At 41.5% G+C, this 20,251-nt stretch overlaps 1 protein-coding gene across 1 annotated transcript in view; it reads left to right on the forward strand.

Annotated features, from left to right (window-relative positions):
- Positions 1-619: 619 nt before the first annotated feature.
- HDX (highly divergent homeobox) overlaps positions 620-20,251 on the forward strand; it is a 40,026-nt gene continuing 20,394 nt past the window's right edge. Inside the window, exons 1-5 of the mRNA XM_065729513.1 lie at positions 620-690; positions 2,127-2,273; positions 4,747-4,893; positions 8,422-9,543; positions 14,474-14,527. Of these exons, the coding sequence (XP_065585585.1) occupies positions 4,747-4,893; positions 8,422-9,543; positions 14,474-14,527 (1,323 nt within the window). The 5' untranslated portion in view covers positions 620-690; positions 2,127-2,273. The remainder of the gene's footprint in view (positions 691-2,126; positions 2,274-4,746; positions 4,894-8,421; positions 9,544-14,473; positions 14,528-20,251) is intronic.

The following is a 20,251-nucleotide window of genomic DNA, read 5'->3' on the forward strand; positions in this document are numbered from 1 at the left end:
GAGCCAACACACGCGGCCGTGACGCGACGCGGAGCTCCCGCCACACGGCCGAGCGGCGTCGAGCTTGCCGCCGTCGGGCAGCGGGCGGTGCAGTGCGAGCACAAAGGCACAGCGCGATGCCGGCACGGCGCTGGCGGGCGCGAGGGGCACGGTGAGGCTCCCGGCCATGTGCAGCACGCGCGGGCTCCCAACGAGATGCGGACTGATCTCAAGCTACGAAAAGTTGATTTCTTCACCGCCGTAACGCTCGCGGAATCGGAACGCCGCTCTTCTTCTGTCTTTTCGGTTTTACGGGGCACACCTCCCCATCTGCCCAGCGGTAACACGGCCGCAAAGTGCAGCCGATGCGGTTCAGCCGCCGTTGGGCGCTCGCTGCCCCTTCACCGGGCGCTCCCGCCGCCGCCGCCGCCTCCCGGGCCGGGGATGCTGGGGCGGAGATGCCGGCGGGCACGGGGGCGCGGAGCGGCGGAGGGCGGCGGCGCCCCCCCCGGCCCGGGGGGCGGGGGCGAGCACTGTCCCGGCCGGCGCTGATCTCACGCTCTCATTGGCCGCTGTCTGCGCTGACGTCACGATCATGATGAGAATTAATGATCGGAGGCGCTGATTTCATTGTGTGACGCCGGGACCGACCCAGCCGAAACCGGCTGAATCCGGAGCCCCGAGCCCCCCGGACCGGCCCCGCAAAGCACGGTAAGCGGGGCCGGGCGGCGGCCGGGTCCCGGGGCCGAGGGGTGCGGCCGGGGGCCGGCCCCGTGAGGCGGCGCGGCGGGGCCGGGCGGGCGGGAGGCGGCCCGGGGCCGGCGGCCTGGCGGTGGGGGAGGGCGGCCGCGCGGGCTCGTTCTCGCGCGCAGACCCACCTCGGCCGCGCACGCGCACTAAGCCTCCCCCAGCGGCCCCGCGCGGGCGGGCGCTGAGCACGCGCCGCTAGGGAAGCGCGCACGCGCGCGTTCGGCGCGCTCCGCGTCTGCATGTCGGGGAAGAGCGCTCCCTGCGCGTGCGCGCACTCCGGCGCGCCGTGAGCGAGTTCGGGCTGCGGCCGGCTGACGGAGGGCGACTGCGCCTGCGCACTGCGCTGAGCTGCGTGGGGAGAGCTGCGGGGCGGTGTGTGCGCATGCGCAGAAGGCACATCACCTCCCCTCAGGTAAACGTTGGGGTGTTGTTGTCAAGTCGCCGTTTTCTTTTCGTATTCCTTTGCTTTCTTCCAGCCAACCAAAACCCCGTAGTCCCTTCTGTCGCTGTGTATTAATCCCTGACGGTTTTATCACGTAAAGATTTTCTACACAGTTAACTTGCTGTGTCTTGAACCGAGTGGAAATATTCCTAAGTATGATTTTTCACGTCCAAGGCTGATTGCTGTTTGAAATCGTAGGGTTATTCTTCAGCAGTACTATTTCAGAAACCAACCTGGCGTAAATTCCTCCACTCAAGCTCACGCCTGCCACTGGAAAGCAAAGATGGTAGATGCTTCGGGAAAAGTCCCTGAACTTCAAGAAGTTCAGCCGTAGAGATAACCTTCATCTCCTCTGATGAGGAGCGAGACAGGCTGAAATGTGTTAGCAGGGTTGTCCTTCCTGAGCCTTGTATTCAGCAGCCTTGAAGAAACTGAAGGGCATCGCAGTACTCATCTTCATTTGTACTGCTTAGCAGCTGGAGGTCCGTAGGGCCTGACTTCAGCACCCTGAGCACACTTACATCTCCCTAACCACTGCGTTTAGAGAAGGCTTCTTTTGGTAATGTATATTTTTTCAGTTAGTGTTCAGTTCAGACAGGGAATGAAGTTCAACATTTCCATCTTGGTGTCTTTATCATAGATTGAGGAGTGGGAGATTGCCAGGCTGGGAAGCTGAATGATGTTAGTTGGCTTAGGGATCATAACTGAAGGAAGTACAGCAAACCTAATTTTTCATTTGTTGGAGATTGTTCCCAGCACTGTCACTTAAATGTCAAGGTGCTTGCCAAAACTGTCTCATTTTATTAGCAGAGCAGGCAGATGTTGAGTTGTTATAAATACTGCTTTGTTACCCTTAGCTCTTATTGAACATTCATGGGCTTTCACTTTGTGTACTGTTCAGCCTGAATTTTGTGAATTTCATAGTGTTCTTTTCTGAAACAAACTCTCATTTCAGTTTCAATGTGTTGCTTACCAGCTGGATGCCCAGTTTTCTGAAAATCTCCTATGTGTCTTTTCTAAGCTTGGCGAGTCAAGATTAAAACTAAATTATGATAAGAATCCATGTGGATTTGTAACTTGGAGTCTGCAGTTCAAGATAAAGGTGAGCAATCTAAACAAACTGGTATACTTTGTAGGTATACAAATTGGGAAAAGGAGATTACATCCTTTGGAGTTACAGAGATTGTCTTAAACAATACTGAATTCATTATAGAGATGTATGAACTACTGATTCCCTTGATACTAATGTGACTGCATTACTGCAGGGAATGTCAGCACTTTTAAGTTATCTCCAATTTGGGTATATTTCCACTATCAGGCAGGGAACTCTGATATTAAAGGAAATATAAAAAATAATGTCTTCTTCTGTATAGCTGTGAAGACAATACTAAACAGGTAATATTTCTCAAAGAAATTAGGAAGTTAAGAGAAGAAAACTAAAAATTTAACCACCTGATATTAAGGTGATTCCTGATTTCCTTCCTGTTGTTCAGTGTAATTAAGATCTTCATGAGAATTTCTGTTTCCTGCCCTGCTATGAACAGCTTACATATCACATGAGATTTTGATAAATATGCAATCTAAATAGTTGAAATTCATGTGGGTTTTTTTTTGTTTTTTTTTTTTCCTAAGACAAAACCACAAATAGTAGAAGTGTATTAGATACAGAAATGTAACGTAGGTCCTGCCAGTTGCTATGGGCCCCAAGGGGAGGTTCAAAATCAAATCAAAGTCAACTCACATTCGGGCTCCTTGGGGCCCCAAGCTGCCAGAGTTCAAGAAGCCTTTGGACATCATTCTCAGACACAGGTATTAGATTTTGGGTGGTCCTGTGTGGAGCCGGGGTTTGGACTCAGTGGTCCTTGTGGGTCCCTTCCAAGTCTGCATAGTATGATTATGTTCTTTAAAAGTTGCATAAATCAGCTGGTGACTGCATCATCACGCATATCCTCTTGGGAGGTCAGAAGACCTGTCTTAATGTTATGAAGTAGATTAATATGAGGGTGTTTTTGTTTGTTTATTTGTTTGTTTTTTTATTCAACCAGTTTCTTTCAGGATCACAATGTTCAAAGCAAGTCTCTCCTTTGCCCAGCTTGAAAGTAATTAAAGTACAGATTCTGGGAGGTGCATAACTCTAGCAAAGCCTGACTTTGATTGTAATACACTAGACTGAGAGTATAAAGTAAGAATTAGAAACAGGAGTAAAAAAAATGATTACAAAATTATCTTATGTTTTAAGTATTACTGAAAGGAATACAGTAATTTTTGCTCGTGCTTTTGAACCTGTAATGATTTTCTCTGTTTGCACTGTTAGATGTTCTGTAAGAATCAGGCCTATTTCCACTCTACTACTTTTCATCTAAAATTTCCAGAAATATTGACTAAAAGCTTAGTAACTACAAAGGGGTCCGATTCCTCTTTATTTTCCTGCAAGATTATGGTATGGCTTCTCCCATTCATTGTGCCTTATTTTGAAGTGAGTATTTAAAGTGTTAAAAATAACTGGTGGTGTTGATGGCTTTTTTTTTTTTTCCTCCTCCTCCTGAAGCACAAAGTGAGATGTGGGCTTCTGGACAGAGGATTGCTTTGTCTCACCTGGCTCCATTCTGTATGAGGCAAAATAAAGGGCCTATATTGGAGATATTGTGGTGATGGGGTTTTTCTTACTGATTTCAGTAATTCTAATTGGAATTAGATAACTGGGGGATTGTATGTTATTGGCTTAGAACCTGTAACTAATGGGAAACTTCACTTTGCCACTATGGAGTCTCTTCTGTATTAATTTGATTGCACTTGGCAATGTTATGCAGTTTGCCATTTCCAATCTCAGGTGTGATTTTCATGTGCTGTGAGACATACCTGGTCTAACACATCTACTGAACTGCTGCTGAAGAGGCTGCCTTGGGCCACCACTGTAGCCCCATGTAGCTGTGGCTTCCTAGGCAGAGAGCTGGCCCATGCCCCCTACAGCCCTTCTGTTTGTGGTTTGTTTTTGAGTTGGTCTTCTGTGCTTTGCCCTGATCTTTTTGATCATGCAGCTGTGAAGTGCTGTCACAGCAGGAGTAGGAGTAACCAGCCAGAATAGTATAGCATTTGCTGAAGCCAGAGACAGTGGAAGCTCCTGGTGCCAGACTGTAACCTTCATTCTTTTTTCAGATCATGTATCTCTTTTTGTTAGGGAAGGGGACACATCTGCCAGTATTGCTGGAATGGCTGGTGTTATTGTGTTCTACCTAATGCCTTTTTTTCGTTAATTTTGTCTTAAACTGGAGGCTCTTGGACTTAGCAATACAATGTAATACTTAGTTATGTACAGAACACAACTGACAGAATTTCATATAGTTCACCTGTTCAATGTGAGTCCATCACAACAGATTCACTAGTGCTGACTGTAACAGTGTTGTTTCTTTAGGGTTTTGTTTCTTTTTGAAAGAAAGTAAGAGTATCAGTAAAGGATTTCATAGGGAAAGGATGTCAGTGCTTAACATTATCACAAGCATAAATAAGAGCTTGTGCATTCTACAAGTATTTACAGCTTTTATTACAACTTTCAGAATATCTTCTTTTATTTTTAGATGAATCTGCGTTCTGTATTTACTGTAGAACAACAAAGGATATTACAACGTTATTATGAAAATGGAATGACAAATCAAAGTAAAAATTGCTTTCAGCTCATATTACAGTGTGCACAAGAGACTAAACTGGACTTCAGTGTAGTCAGGGTAAGTACAGAGGCCTTCCAAATTTGTGTAAGTTCGTAAGTTACTTGTTTATGTGTAAGTTATACATATTCATTCCTTTACACAAAATACTTTCCGAGATAAGAAGTGTGTTCCTACATGTAAAATCAGACTTCGCGCTTGTATGACGTGCATTTTTATCCAGTGAGACTGTTTGTAGTCTGTTCTCTCTGAAACGTCATCACATGATTGTTGTACTAAGAGGGTGCCTGGATGGCACAGAGATTATTTGTTTTGCTGTTGGTTGTGGTTTGTTTTAGTTTTGTTCTTGTGTCTTGTTGGTTGTAGCTTTTAAATTAAACTGCAGATGGAATTGACCTATAGAAACTTTGTGTAGTTTATCGCATCAAAGAAGGGTCATGTTCATAGGAAAGTGTTCTTAAGATAAAGCAGTTTTTATGGCCAAATGTATTTGGGGAAAAAAAATCACAGTTTTTCATATGAAACACTGCCACATTCATATTTCATGTTACAGTCATAAATATTGTGTCACACATCATTATTTACAGCAAGTACATTGTTTTCTTACAGAAGAATATCAGTGGTGCTAACAGGAGCTCTTCATCTATGAATCCCGTGGGAAGGGAAATAAAAATCCCTTTGTGAAACACTAAACAATAAAATAGCTGTTGTTTTGGAGTAGAAATAGAAACCGTGAAGCATAAACTGAAAGAATAAAAGTGGTAGCGAACCTAGCAGTAGATGGCACAATACTGGACACGGAGGAGGAAGAAGTGAGACCAGTCTAATTCTTCTTAGACGTGTGCCTATGGTATACTGAAAATAACAGCCCCTCCTGCCCCTTAGTTCTTAACTAGATTCCCCTCTCAGAATACTCTGGAAATATTCAGGTTACTTTTTCAGCTCAGGATGTTCTTAAAGTCACCCATAAGTTCTAACTCACTGCAATGGAGAGCTGTAACAGGAACCTGCTTGCTGACAGTGTAGTTGTACCTATTTTTCTATTTTTATTTGGATTCAAGGCGGCAGTCAGTCTCTCCCCTGCTTACACTCCTCATTTACTTTCCATCTTCCTATTACCATGCCCTTCTCTATTACCCATACTACAATAATGACATAGCCTTTTTCTTCAGTTGTCTTCCTTTGCTGAGCCCTTCTTCACGTAACGTATACTCTTCCTACTTGTGAGGTGCAATGGAAGCAAATCATTTGTCCTGCATTTGTCATATTTTTAATGATCTTGCCTTTTTCTTCTTCATATTTCCCCTTTTTTGCCTCTTAGTTAGCAGCCCACTGTATTGTTTTTCTGTAAGACTTCTAGACAGGGATTAGTGCTTCCTTGCATAGTGACTAACAGAATGATGTGTAGATACAACTATAAGAGGAAAACAAATTTATGTTATAATTCAAATTTAATAACTCCATAAATAAATTTATTCCTGAATTCTGTATCCTTGTCCCATAGAACTACATCTGTTTTTCCTAACCTTGAGTTGTGTTGGGAAGAAGTCCTATTTATGATTTGGACACCTACAGATTTTACTACTGTAATACATAAAATATGCCTCTCCCTTTCAAAATTAGGGAACATAGAAGAGTTACTTGTGGAAAATTCTCTACCCTCTTCAAATTTGATAGAGATGTATTTGAACCATGAAAGGTTTGAATGGCATGGTTTTGATCAGCGTGGTGGTGTGTATGGTTCTCCCCTCAGTACAACAGTAAATGTTACTGTAACAGAGCCCTTAGATCTTCATTATTCATTCACATCTCTTGAAGGAGTTCCTGAGGACATCTTATTGTCATATTTAGTGTGAAACTGGCTAAAACTAATGGCTGACTGCTACTGGTAGTCACTTGGAGTGTATTTAGATTATAGGACAATCTGAAATTCAGGGGGAGTGTTCCTTTTTCTAGCTCAAAATTTGCAGTGTCTCTAATTATAATTTCTGCTTTAAAAGTTTGCTGACTGAAAAGAAATAATGAAAAATAAATTTGATCTTCTAAATTTGTTTTAAGCAATAAAAGGAAATAACTTGAGACTTGTGGCTCTAATTTCATCTATTTAAACTTGGTTCTGTAAAGCGAAATTCTAAAACAAGTAACTGAGACTTGATTGCATGCAATAAATCATGCCTCATATTAGGCATTTTGTAAAATTGGGCAAGGAACATGAGCAGAATGGATCAGGGACTTCAAAATTTCTTTAAAATAGAGTAACGTATTTTGCTCTAGAAAATCTGTTTACTGCCGTAGTAGGTGTTAGTGTGTGAAGAAATCTTGCCTTCTTTCATGTGATGAAATGGAAATCTGAGAGATGTACCCAGTCCTCTTTGCTTTTGCCGAGATGAAGTGGTTTATTGATTGAATCAACTCCTTTGGGTTGCTCAGTGCTGAGATGGGCCTTGTTTTGTTTTTAGGTATGCAGCACATGATACCCAGAGTGGTGCAGACAACTATTTCACTGTATCTACATATAATAACCAGCAGGAGCTGATGCTAAAGGATTATTTAATTTCTTTTAGTTCTTTGGCACTTGTGTGCTCATTTATGCTGTCACATGCAGCACAAACATTCTGTGGTAAAAGAATGAGGCAAGTTTTGCCTTGTTGATCATGGAAGTTTCTAGTAGTTATATGGCACTTACTCTTCTAGTGTTAAAGCTGATGCTTCCACCAGATTAATCTTCTTTATCTTGAAACACTGAAGTTAATATTTCCCTTTACGTTCCTTCAGCTGTACCTTAATTTGTTACTTGCAAGACAAGCTTTCCTATGTGTTTAGAACAGTGTGTTTTATTTTGTGCTCAAGTCTTATAGCAAGGAAAGAATTACCTACATCAAGAATGTGTCCATATATTGTCACTATCACTTTCAGGAATGTCTGTAATAGCAAACTTCTATTGCAGTCTAACCCCAGTACTAATCTTGTCTACCAGTGCTTTCAAAAGCAGTTTTTGACATCTGATCTTGATTAGTGCAGCTGGCAGAAGAGGAATTAGACAGTAGGTTTAAATATTTGACAAAAGTGTTTTATCAGAAGGAGTTCTTCCTGTTCTTCTCCCTCTTAACCTAAATTCAAGAAGTAACAGTTTCTGGGCAAGACAATTCTGAGAGTTGTGTCTGTCAGTTATTTGGTTACAGAATCTTCCTTCCTTTAGAAGTAAATCCAGGTGTATATCTCAGTGAAGGTTTGGGATCCCAAGGTGCTAAATACAAAAACTGATTTTGGGGGAAATTAGTGACAGGGTACCATTGAAATTAATCTTAAGGATAACTTTGGGATAGGAGGCATGATACAGTCTCAGGGATTTTGAGAAACTAGAGATTTGAAGTCAAGGTAGCTTCTAATGTGTATTACTACACGAGTCTGAAGCATGAGATGGATGGATTTCTACCTTGACTTGTTCAGAATCTGCATAATCGCTAAAAGATTTATGGATTTTTAAACTTGTCTCAACTTTAGTGCTTAACATTTTGTTAAATCTGCTTGAAACTTAAATTGCCTAACATTTTCTGCTTATTTAATGCTTGTGTTTATTGCTTGCAGACGTGGGTTGGCAATAAAAGAAGGAAGATGAGCAGCAAGAGTGCTGTAGAATCTGGAGGTGCTCCCCCAGGGACTGCCTCTACTACTCCCTCGGTACCACCAGAAGCAACAGTTAGAAATGTAGTAAATATTGCTCGATCCCAAAGTCAGCAGTCTTCTTGGACCTCTTCTAATAATGACGTAATAGTTACTGGTATATACAGTCCTGCTAGTTCATCCGGTAGGCAGGGATCCACCAAGCAAACAAATGCTTCAATGGCAGAAATACATAAAACCTCTATTCCAAGACTAACAGGAAAAAGTGACACGGACTTTCAGCAGCAGCACATCCCTATAGGACGACAAATACCACACTGTAAAAATGCTTCCCTATTAGTAGGGGAAAAGACTATTATTTTATCTAGACAAACAAGTGTACTGAATTCTGCAAACTCCATTTATAGTCACACGAAAAAAAGCTACGGTGGTTCATCAGTCCAAACTGCAGAGTTAGTGTTACCTCAGAAACCAATGATATGCCACAGACCCTGTAAAGCTGAACTCATGGGATGTCAGAGGTTACAAAAGCCAGAACATGCTGCTCTCGCATCGCATGTGCCCCCTGGACAAAGGGCTAACACTAGGGACCCTTCTTGTAGCACACAGAACCTGGAAATCCGCGAGGTGTTTTCTCTGGCGGTTACAGATCAACCTCAGAGAATTGTGGGAGGAAGCACAGCACAGAAGCACTGCTCAGTGGAGGGCAGCTCTCTGTCCATTGCGATGGAAACTGGAGATGTGGATGATGAATATGCTAGAGAAGAAGAACTGGCATCCATGGGAGCACAAATTCAAAGCTATTCAAGATACTGTGAAAGCAGCAGTTCTGTTCGAGTGGAGAACCAAAGTGCAGCCTTGTCTGGGCCAGGAAGAAATGCAAGCTGTAGTTCTCAGATGGTGAATGCCAGGGACGTGCCTGACAGCATGCTTTATCACAGCAGAGACTACCACTTGCCTGCACGGACCTCATTACATACATCCAGTACATTATATAACAGTGCTAATACATCAAGAAGTACTTTTTCTCCTCATTTTACATCTTCAAATCAACTGAGGCTGTCACAAAACCAAAATAATTACCAGGTAATCTTGTCAAGTGTCTGTCTGCAAATGTTGAAGACAGGGCCACAGATAAGTACTGTTGTCTTTGGAATTTGTTAAATAGTGAATGGTAGATTTGTATTTGTGTAAGCTATGCTCCATTTATGTCTTTCAGCAGAGGTAATTCCTTATTAAAAGTGACAAAAGGATTGTAATATGGTAGCTTGTGTATCTGGGTAGCTGAGCCTGTGGCTGCAGTGGTAGTCACATACTGAAGATCAGCGTGGGCTTTGTGAATTCAAGGGATGACATGTTTACAGGGGGCTCATACCTACGACTGCTGGTACATGCTGAAGCCATGTGTCCTGACTTGGCTTACCAGTGCATGTCACAGCTGTGCCCTTTGTTGGTCCTCTGCAGGCATACTTTGCATGTGGCACAGGGATCACACCATCATCCATGTGCTGTACAGCTGCGTGCCCTTATTAATGTCAGGTTGAATTGGCTCTTCCATCTATGTCTTATGACTGACAGGATGTTATATTGCCCATTGCTTTTGCATATTATTTCTGTTTTAATTTATCCTGAAAATGAGCCATATAAAAATATATCATATTTTCTTGTGCGTTGCAGGGAACAATATGATACATGGTGGTTTTTCTGTCTTTTTTTTTTCCCACTCTTCTTTCTGACTTGTTCCTATATCCTGAGAGAACTTGAAAGAAAGCTTTTTGAGTCTTTAAGTGCTCCTCACCAGAAATCACTAGAACTACTATGGTTTGGATTCTGTATAGTAGACAGGACATCGGCAGTGCTTACTTGTGGCCTTTTATTAGTTGAATACTTCAAAGGAGCTGCTTTTTTTCCCCTTTTCCTCTCAGACAGTCTGTTTGATATTACTGTTGTTGAGTTTTAAAATTCATTAAATATTGTTTGTTTTTGAAATTCCTTCTTCATAGGAGAAGAAAAGCTGCAAATATTCACATCTGTTCTGTAAAGGGACAGCGAAACTGCTGAAGTGGATACAGTGTAGTTAAGGAAACTGTCGCGAAAAGTTTCACTTAACGAAATACAGTATGGATACATCCAGCTGTGTGCTCTTGGCATTTTGTTTCACTTTTGAAAAACTTTTTCTTTTTTTTTTAATTTCTAATGAAATTGGACATAACCCGGGTTTGTAGTACTTTAGGGGTAGGTACTGAATTGCTGTATAGATAAAACACCTGTCATGAACCATTCCATCTGGCCTGTGTTGTGGTATGAAGGAGATCAGGGATGTCTCTGTAACTTACTTTGTTTCTTTGACACTTCTTTCCTCTGTTACAATGATGTACCTGCTGTTTGAGTGAGGAGTTCTTTACACCATTTGACCTCCCTGCGAGTATTTCACAAACCATGCCCTCTGGGTTTAGGAATATTCCTTGGGTTGAGGGAAATCCTATTTTCTGGGACATCCTTTGCCCTTACACACTTGTAGAACTTGGAAGCACTGTGCTATTGTCACGCTCCAATATAAAGGAGGGAGACGAGGTTCTTTATATGTATATGTATACCCGATGGTGAGATTAAGACACAACGGGTCAAATGTTAGCCCAACCGGTTTATTACAAATACTAGTTGCTTAGGAATATGGGGAAGGGAAGGTGGACGATAGAAAAGAGATGAAAAGCAAGGAATCTTGGCAGAAAGCAAGAGAGATATAATCACCACCGTGGATCCAGCGAGGTTCGTAGTAGGTCTGTTGATCTCAGGAACTTGTCAGGTCACCGCGGGGGATGGGAGATGGCAGCAAGCAGGCCAAGGGGTCCGTCCTAAGTCTCTTCGGGAGTTCTCCTCAAAGATTTTTTCTTTGGGAGTTCTTCTCCAAAATCCTTAGTTCAGTGAAGGCCTTTTATCCCCCATTTCTCAGGAGTTTATTTGTGTGACATGTCTGGCCCAACAGATAAGCCAGCAGCGGATGTCGCCTTCATTGCCATGCAGGCGCATTGTCTTTGTGGTGGTCAGCTTCTCCAAGCCGTACCCCCACGGAAAAGACTATTTGCACCTATTTCTGCTTATCTTTACAACCATAAGCAGAGACAATGGCACCATAACACCCATCCAGATAACCGGCAATTATCAGTCAGAGTCTTGTCACCAGAAAAGGCCTTACGAAGCAAGCTTTGAGACAAAGAAAAACAGTTTCTGTCTTTCACAGCTATTAATGCACTTGTTGCTGCAGCAGTCCACTCTGTGAAATATTAAGATGCCACTTTTCAGTATCAGAATTTATAGGGGAAGATATAAGCTGTGGTCTTAAAGCATGTCATGGTTCTGTAGAAACATTTCTGTAGAAACTGCAGAGGAAAAGTGTCCTACAAGCTGGGCAAGTCCTGTACTGCCTTGAAGAAATGATGGCTCTGACTTCTCTGGATCACTGTATTCCTTGGTGAGAGTTCCAGTGTGTTTTCACTGTTGGCACTGTTCTGAAACCCTTAAAAGTAGGGATATCTTCCTAAGGTTAAAGATAGTAACCTGAGTTACGTGATTGTTAGAGCAGTGAAACATCCAAGCGGATGCTGCTTTAAAGGCAGGAACATGTGATGTGTGTTTTGATGAAGTAATTACTGTTGTATACATTGGTGGGGCATCTAATTAGCAATTAGTCACAGCTTACTGGTTCAATTAATCAAATTCATCTTAGTGTAGCCTAGAAATAAATTTAATAAAATAGTCAATTGTAATGCCCGAGTAATTTTGCTAAGCAAATTGTTTGACCTATTAACTTTAGTTAGTTTGGTGTTGAGTTTATTGAACTGCAGAGGATATTCTTACTGGTTCTCGGGGCTGAATAGGGATTTATCCTTGGTTTCCTTCCCCAACCCTGAGGAACAAAAATACTGTTGAAAGTATATGTGTTTTTTTTAATTACTTTGTTATACACACTGAATAATCTCATTCAGCCCTATGCTTTTCTAGGGAAAAATTCTAAGCCTTGCAGCCAGTACAGCAGAGTGGGATATATATAGTACTTATTTCTCTATTACTAAAATTCATTTTAAGGATGCTAAAGTTAGTTTTATTAAAGGAAACTGATAATGTTTATTTTGTGTTATGATCATGTCAGAGTGCTTTGGTTGCTTTGTTAGAGATTTTTGAAGATGAGAGGAGGAGTTTCTTGTTAATTTTGGGCAGCACAGCTTAGTGCTAGGCCAAACAACATGGTTCTGTAATGGGACTTGAGCAAAGTGTTTCCTGACACGGGTTCTTGTAACAGAAGCTACATTTGTCCCAGTTACCTGTGCTTTATTTCTGGGATAAGACCTTGCAGAAGTGTGATCAGAGACAGTGTGTGGGAGTGCTGGGGAGAGCATCAGGCTGCAGGAGCACTGCGTGCCACCTCCACTTACACCAGCACGTGCAGCAGCTGAGGGTGGTGGAGGGGCTTGTGAATTGTTCCAGTGCTGTGAGTTTGGGACAGTGAATCCACAGGTGAATTGGGAAAAGGCTGTGCAGGGACCTTGTACTGCATAGTCACTTTTAGAGCCATTGTAGTTCTCAGTGTATGTTTCTATCTCTCTTATCTTTCAAAGAATTGCACTGAGGGATTGTATTTGACATCAGATCTGTCAGAACTAGTGTGTGTTTGCCTTCCAGTTAACTGTTAATACTCTTCATACCTTTCACTTGCATAGAAAAGCACTGTTTTGCGTTTATTTAGCTCCACCTGAAATTTGTTGGTCTTTTGAGGTATGAGAATATACACTAGTGTTAGATCTGATCCAAATCAGCTTCACATTGTAGTTAATTTACCAGGGGAAGGAACGTTAAACAACTGAACAGGAAGCCTCAGAAAAGCCAACTGTGTGAGTTCTGAATGCATTGCTGTTGTGTGGGATGGCACATCTTAATAGACGTAACTTGTTTCTAAAATGTGTGCTACTAAGAAATGAATAATTTAGGTGAGAAAGCTGATGCAGATTTCCTCTTAGGAGAGAGAAGTGTTTAATTCTAGCTCTCTTCCTCAACCCTCCTTGTGCTGTAATGAGAAAGTCTGTCATTGGGTAACCCTCAGGTTATGAAGGTATGTACTTGTGCAATAGATTAACTGTACCAGGTATTCTATATTTAGTCACACCCATGCTGAAAGATTCATAATTAGAGCATTTCCCTAATACAAACACTTTAGCATAGTTGCTATAGTCATCAAGAGGAGGTTTTTTTCTTCATGTACAGTGTGTGTAATGACACGAGATTAATCAATCTCTTGAGCTATGTTTATTCTCTGAAGCATTGCTTGTCTACAGCAGAAGCTGACATGAAATCCTAAATAAGCCTAAAATATTCCAGGCTATAAAACACTGCACATGTCCAGGGAAAACAGTACAAGGTTTTATTTTACTTTTTAACAAGTTTGACCTCTGGGAATGGTGGAGGAGCAATGAGAATCAAGGGAGCTAACCTTCACCTTCATACCCATTTCTCTTCCTTCACTAGCCTCATGTCCCCGGTTTTTCTTCTACTCTGCAAATTCTTCGTATTGGACATTGAATAATTCAGTTACTCGTGTCCTAGTGTTTTGTTTCTGTTTGTTTGTTTTAATTCTGAAAGTTTAACTGACATAACTGAAAAACAGAGCAGTTCTGTTAAACATCAGGCACTTGGCTAACTCTGGTATGCTTAATCTTACAAGCTTTGTGCAGTTGGGAGATGTGAACTTGTGTTCTGAAATGTAAGTTTTGAGGTAGCAAAAGTACATAAGTGTCTGAATTGTGGTTATGTGGTCACTCTCTGAAGAAGCAGTTCTGTTGTTACTCCTGTAACAGTAATGCTAAGTGTGGCTTTGCATTTAAATCTTAAACTGTTTATATTAAACTTGTTATCAGAACCAAGTGCACGGTATTGAAGTCTTTTGAAAGTTGCTCACTGATTGTTATTGTAGCAACCTAAGCTGGTATTGTTTTCTGTTCTGTTTTCCCCTTCCTCTCTACAGATTTCAGGAAACCTCACTGTGCCTTGGATTACAGGTTGTTCCAGAAAAAGAGCAGTAAGTATATTTCCATTCAAGTATCTAATACTGTAAGTACAGGAATGAGAAGTTTATCTAAATGCATTCTTGGAAATACTAGGTCCTGTTGTTGTACATTCCATGTACAAGTTTTCTTGAGAGAGCTTTTGTAAATGCAGCCTTTTTCTGGAAGGCACCATCCCATTATCATTTGATGACCTTTTCAAACATCAAGCAGCTGGTCAGTGCCCTTGAGTACAGTCTCAGTGTATGCCTGATGTGGTTTCACAGTTCTCCCCAGTTGAAAAGGCAATTTTATTCCACCCATGCTCCCTACTCCTGCCACCCCAGCCATAGCACTGGTGCCAGTCTCTTGTTGCAAGGTAATCCAAGTTAAACCTCTGACTTGTCAGATATATATTTCTTCTGCTGAGTTTCTTTCTGCTGAGTTTATATTTTTCAAGATTTTAGTGAGCTGAATGTACTTGGGATTGCTAGCTCTAAGTAGACAGCAGGATTGTGTGGCTGGGAGCAATGAGGAGGGTGGGGCAGCAAAAACTAGCTGTGAGTTTTTACATTGGCACTCTCACTTTGTTATGATACTGTAGTGCCAAAATTCCTCTTCCTGTATGCTTTCCATCTCTGTTTGGTGTGGGTAGTACTGGTGCATGAAGGCTGAGTTATTGATGCTGATTGCAGCCACTCGGGGCAGATTCTGTCCTGGTATAGTGCAGAGCCCTCAACTGCAATGTTACTGGGGGAGGGGGGTAACACCATATCTCCTCTCATGTCTCCAGTTTAATGTGAGTGGGTTGTGTTTAGGCAGGACATCTTGAACTTTTGACAGTCAGTAAAATTATAATTTAGAAATGTTTCTGAACACGGAATTTGTTTCTGAAAAGACTTACCTGTTCTTTGCTATCATTCAGACTTTGTGACTGTTTATGTTCATATCAGACAGAATTAAACTTGAAATGTTTTTCAGTAGGGAATCATGATTGAGCACATTAAATTTTCCCTATTGATTTCTTCTTTTCTGTATGTGCGGACTAATGAGTCACAAAGCATTTGCATATTGATTAGCATGCCATTTAGGCTTAAGTGTATGTAGCGTGTGTATGGTAGGGGTGAGAAAAAACATGGGGGTGGAATTTCTTGAAGCTTGGGCAGGCACATGAGCAGCTCAGTGTTGCAGCTGACTTCTTGTGGATATTTGGGACATTTTATCTCTTAATGAGCTCCACATTTACTGATTCCTTCTGTAGCAGGGGAAGTTACTGTGCCAGTCTGCTCACTGTTTGCAAGTGAGATTGCTCCAGGGTAGAGTCTCCTGGGGAGGGGTTGTTGGTTCCACTTCCTTCTGGCATTTCAAGTATAGCTATCTTTCCCCACAGCACACCATACTCCCACTCTTATTTTGGAAGTAAGCATTACAACTTCACATTTCTCTAGATTGAGCCTTAGATATTGGACCACTTAAGGGAAGACTTTTCCATTAACATCAGCTGCTGTTTAAGCATTGCCTCTCTCCATAAACTGTAACTTTAATTACCAATTTAACAATGTAAACTATTTTTTTCCAGTCCATTTTTGCTCTGAATTCCCTATGTAAATGAATTTGTTTCTTTATCTCTTTACATCTCCTATTCATCTTCAACCAGGATGCAACACTAGACTGATTTATTTTAGTTCCCCCTCTTTTTTGCTTTACCAAGGATGCACTGCCACCTGGGCACGAACCCAACTGGAAAATGCAGATGTAAGCAATTGCAGTAGACAAATTGCAGTAGCTGCTTCAGGGAGGTTATGTTATGACTGAGAAGGCAATGGATAGAATTCCAAGGCAGCCATCTTCACAGGATAGAGTGAACCATAAATGGAGCATCTCCCTTGCTCTGCAGGGCAGAGAGTATCCCACCTTTCTGTCTGTCACTCCAGACAAATACAAGGGTATTTACAAGGGTAAATATCACCATCAGCCGATTTAAATTGGGATGTTGGAGTTTTCTGTAGATGAATTTATGTAGAGTGAGCTGGATAAGCAGTTGAGGAACTGCATAGTTTGTGGGCTGGTGTTCAGAAGAGTGTTTTATTTCTTAAAGGTGACCAGGAAAATGGTAATGGCTATGTAGTTGCGGGGTTGGCACTCCAAAACTGATATGTGTACATGGGTGTAAGGAAACAAAAGAGAAGATCTACTTCTTGGGAAACTTCAGTTTCAAATGTGAAATTCTTTTGAAGAAAGAACATGAGGAAACAGAAATAGAATGCATACAGTTGTAGAACTGTGATTATGGCAATTACCACCATTCAAGCAGCAAAAAGGCTGATCTGTATTTTGTTTAAAATAGAGAAGATTTTGGTTTAGATGCCCTGAATTTGTTTTTATCTTCTGACTTGGTAATTTGTTTTCTTCTCCTTGTCCTTCAGCTGCATCAAGTTAAATAACTGTGCAGTTCTACAGAAACTCTTGCTGGTCTGCTCAGCTATGCTTTAGAATGATGTAATCCTGACTGTTAGTGATAGTTCTACACTAATATTCACTTTCTTATTCATGTGAATGGCCTTCAAAAAACTTGGAGTTCTGTGTTGTGAAGTGGAGGGCTTCTGTCCTGAATATTTGCATTTTGATTTTAGATCACTGAGTTATTATAGCCAATTTCAATAAAATTCTAGAGGCATTGGCATTAAACTGTTCTTGGAGTTCTGTTTGTCACTGAAGGAGTACAGTCATGCACTTTGGATCAGATGAAGGATCAGATCTAGCTCCAGGTTGCTTGAGTCCTGCCACCAGTTGAACTTACACATCAGGGGGAACAGGGCATTGGCAGCTGGTGTGTGTGGAGGATTCTGGTGGGGTGGATACATCAGTACAACTGATAAAGAAAATACCTTGTTGGGATGTGGTCAAAAACCTTATGAAAACTACAGCCATGTTAAGCCTATGTGTATTGATGAAAAATATATCTTTGGGTGGCTTTCAAAGTAAAAGGGGAACTCACAGGAATTAAAACCAAGTGCACTTCAGTTACACCTTTTTATTTTAAAGCTGTATGCTGATCCTGAATTATTTATCAGTCCTGCCTCCCTCAGAGCTAACGTCAGGCTCACCAAAATAGTGGAACAAGGTGCAGAAAGTCTCTTCCAGAAATCTAAGGTTGCATACTAGTGGTGTATGAGCCATAATGGTTTGCTGTCCATAACCAAGCACGTTTTTGTCTGAAGGCTCTGCAGATTGCATTTTTCTCTGCATCTTCTGCTCTATGAGTGAGACTGATGGTGAGAATTCTAACAGCTCACTCCTAGCGTTTTGCTGGGGGCCTTCAGGTGTGTTTCTTTGTCTTAAGGTTGAAAGTGTCTTGTCATGGGTACTTATCTGCTCACATGTTGACAAAGGAAATCTTGGGACTTGGTTTCTGAACAGAAATTTCCCCCTGCTCTCCAAACCATTTTGGTAATTATGGCCACCAGCTGCATCCTTTTATTTTCTTAATTCCCTAGGGATAATTAGTGTAGCCTGGGAGTCCCAGTGGGCTGGGTGGAAGTGCACGCAGGGCACCAGCCTACAGACTTCAGGTTCTTCAGGAGTACTCTGACTGCGTATTTCTCCTGATAGTTTTAAAGGAAAATTCCTTCCAAATTTTTGAAGGGTTTTTTAATGACAGTAAAGCAAATTCTATACACCAGAGTTGTGTGTGGCTGAAGACTAGCCTGTCATTTCTATGAAGAGATGCACTGTTGGTCATTGAAGAAGAAATTGCAGAGTTTGCTAGGGAGCAAGATACTCTACAGTAGTGACTAGTATTTGTTGTGAGAGGTTTATTTGCTAGAAGTAACTGTGGTCTTCGAACACTTAATCTCAGAGCTTCAGAACTGAGCTGTTGACTTCTTTATGATGACTTCAGTGGAATTTAAACATAACTTTTCATATGGAACAATATATAGTGCTCAGCTGCATTATAAATGCAACAGTCGTTATATTTATGTTAAAGCTCTAGCTCTTTCACTTCAGAATATGCCTTTAAGATAATGCCTAATCTAGACTTTTTCAATTGACACATAAAAACTGATCTAAAAAAGGCAGGCACTAATAAACGACAGGCTAAGGGTGCTCCACTGAAATGTAATTATTCATACCAATTACAGGCTCTAGATTTGCACCACAAATATTGCAGGCACAGTGAGTATTATGAGGGGCTTGGCCAAGTGCCAGGGTTGCCTATAATAAACTGGGTCATCTCTTATAAGAATGTTGTTATTACACTTGAGAGGTCAGGGGATAAGCAGGGTTTAACCCTGAGCTTGGCAGAACTGCTGATTCAATTTGCTCTCAAGGATTGCTTTTCATTGTGAGTTGATGGGCTGTTTTCTGCTGGAAGAAGCTTCTCTCTGCTTTTCAAAGTATGGACAACAGAACTAATAAAAAGTATTCCACAGGCAGTTAATGCTCTCAAGTATAAAGTCAGACCTCAAATCAGCAAGTAGTGGGTCTGAAGAACGGACATGAGAACTGTATTCACAGTATTTGTAATAATGAAGTAGAAAATAGGAACTGAATTACAGACTTGTTTTCAGCTATAGGAAGTGCTATCCTAAAGATGAGGATTTTCAGTATTATCTTTATTTTTTTCCCCTCCTGTGGTGACTGGTATATCACCATCAGTACTGTGGTATTTGTAGAACTGTACATTTTCTTTCTTTGTTTTTCCCATTGCTCTGATGACATTAAATAGGAGGAGGTTATTAACTAAACTGATGGAAGTGTATGTGCATGTTCAGTGTAGGAATTTTGCCCTTCATTTCCTCACACAAGGCACCAACTTTTGTGTCAAGTAATTTTTGAGTAGCATATAATGCAGGAGTCAAACTTACAGCATTTGTCAAGGGCATGATAATGTAATTGAATGTAGTTCTATAAGAAATCCATGCAAAGACACTGCATGGTCACTTAGAGAAAGCCATCAGTCTGGATCTGAGTTTTGTACAACCTTAGGTGCTATTTACATTTAGTAAGCACATGGGCTGAGGTGGATCCCAGCAGTGAGAGCAGTGTAAGTAAAGGATAGAGTTTTCCTTTGTGCTCCCTGAAGCAGTGTAGTGCAGTTATGTCTGTAGGGAGCAAGCATGTGGGTAGGCAGCTTCTGTGTCATTTAGTGTGCAGGAACCTGCTACCTGTAGTGACTTGTTGTTCAGTCTGAGCCCCCAGGTGCCAAATATTTTTCTTCAGGGAGCACTGGTAAGATCTGGGCACTGGTCTCAATCCTCTCCTTGGAGGTACTCAGGTTGGTCAGGCTGGACTAGGCTCTCAAATTCCTGACTGAGATATTGGTGTCCCTGCTCATTGCAGGGAAGTTGGATTACATGACCTTTAAGGGTCCATCCGTTCCAACTCAAACGATTCTATGATTCTGTGGTTATAGCTTCTGTTTCCTACTTCATTTGTTTCTAAACAATACTGTCATCTATTTTCTTGAATGTCTTTCAGTTTTGTTTTTGCTTTCTGGACTTTCTCATGCAGTGTGTGCTGTGGAGTTGTTTTATTCTTTCATATCAGTTGACTGGAAAAGCTTGTTCTCCATTCCCTTGTCTGACCTGCGATCTCTATCAGCGTGATTCATGTGCTGCTGCATGAGTCCTTCAGCAGAATGAGGAAGGGTAAAGTACCTGATGTGACAGCAGCTGCAAGATCAACTGAAAAGCAAAAATACATGTTGTCATCTTAAACACTGGGAATTATTCCCAAGAATGAGGAAAAATGAAATC

This window comes from Cyrtonyx montezumae, unplaced genomic scaffold (assembly GCF_038088225.1).
Source record: "Cyrtonyx montezumae isolate F1298 unplaced genomic scaffold, pur_monq_1.0 scaffold_11, whole genome shotgun sequence".
In the NCBI taxonomy this organism is placed as follows: Eukaryota; Metazoa; Chordata; class Aves; order Galliformes; family Odontophoridae; genus Cyrtonyx; species Cyrtonyx montezumae.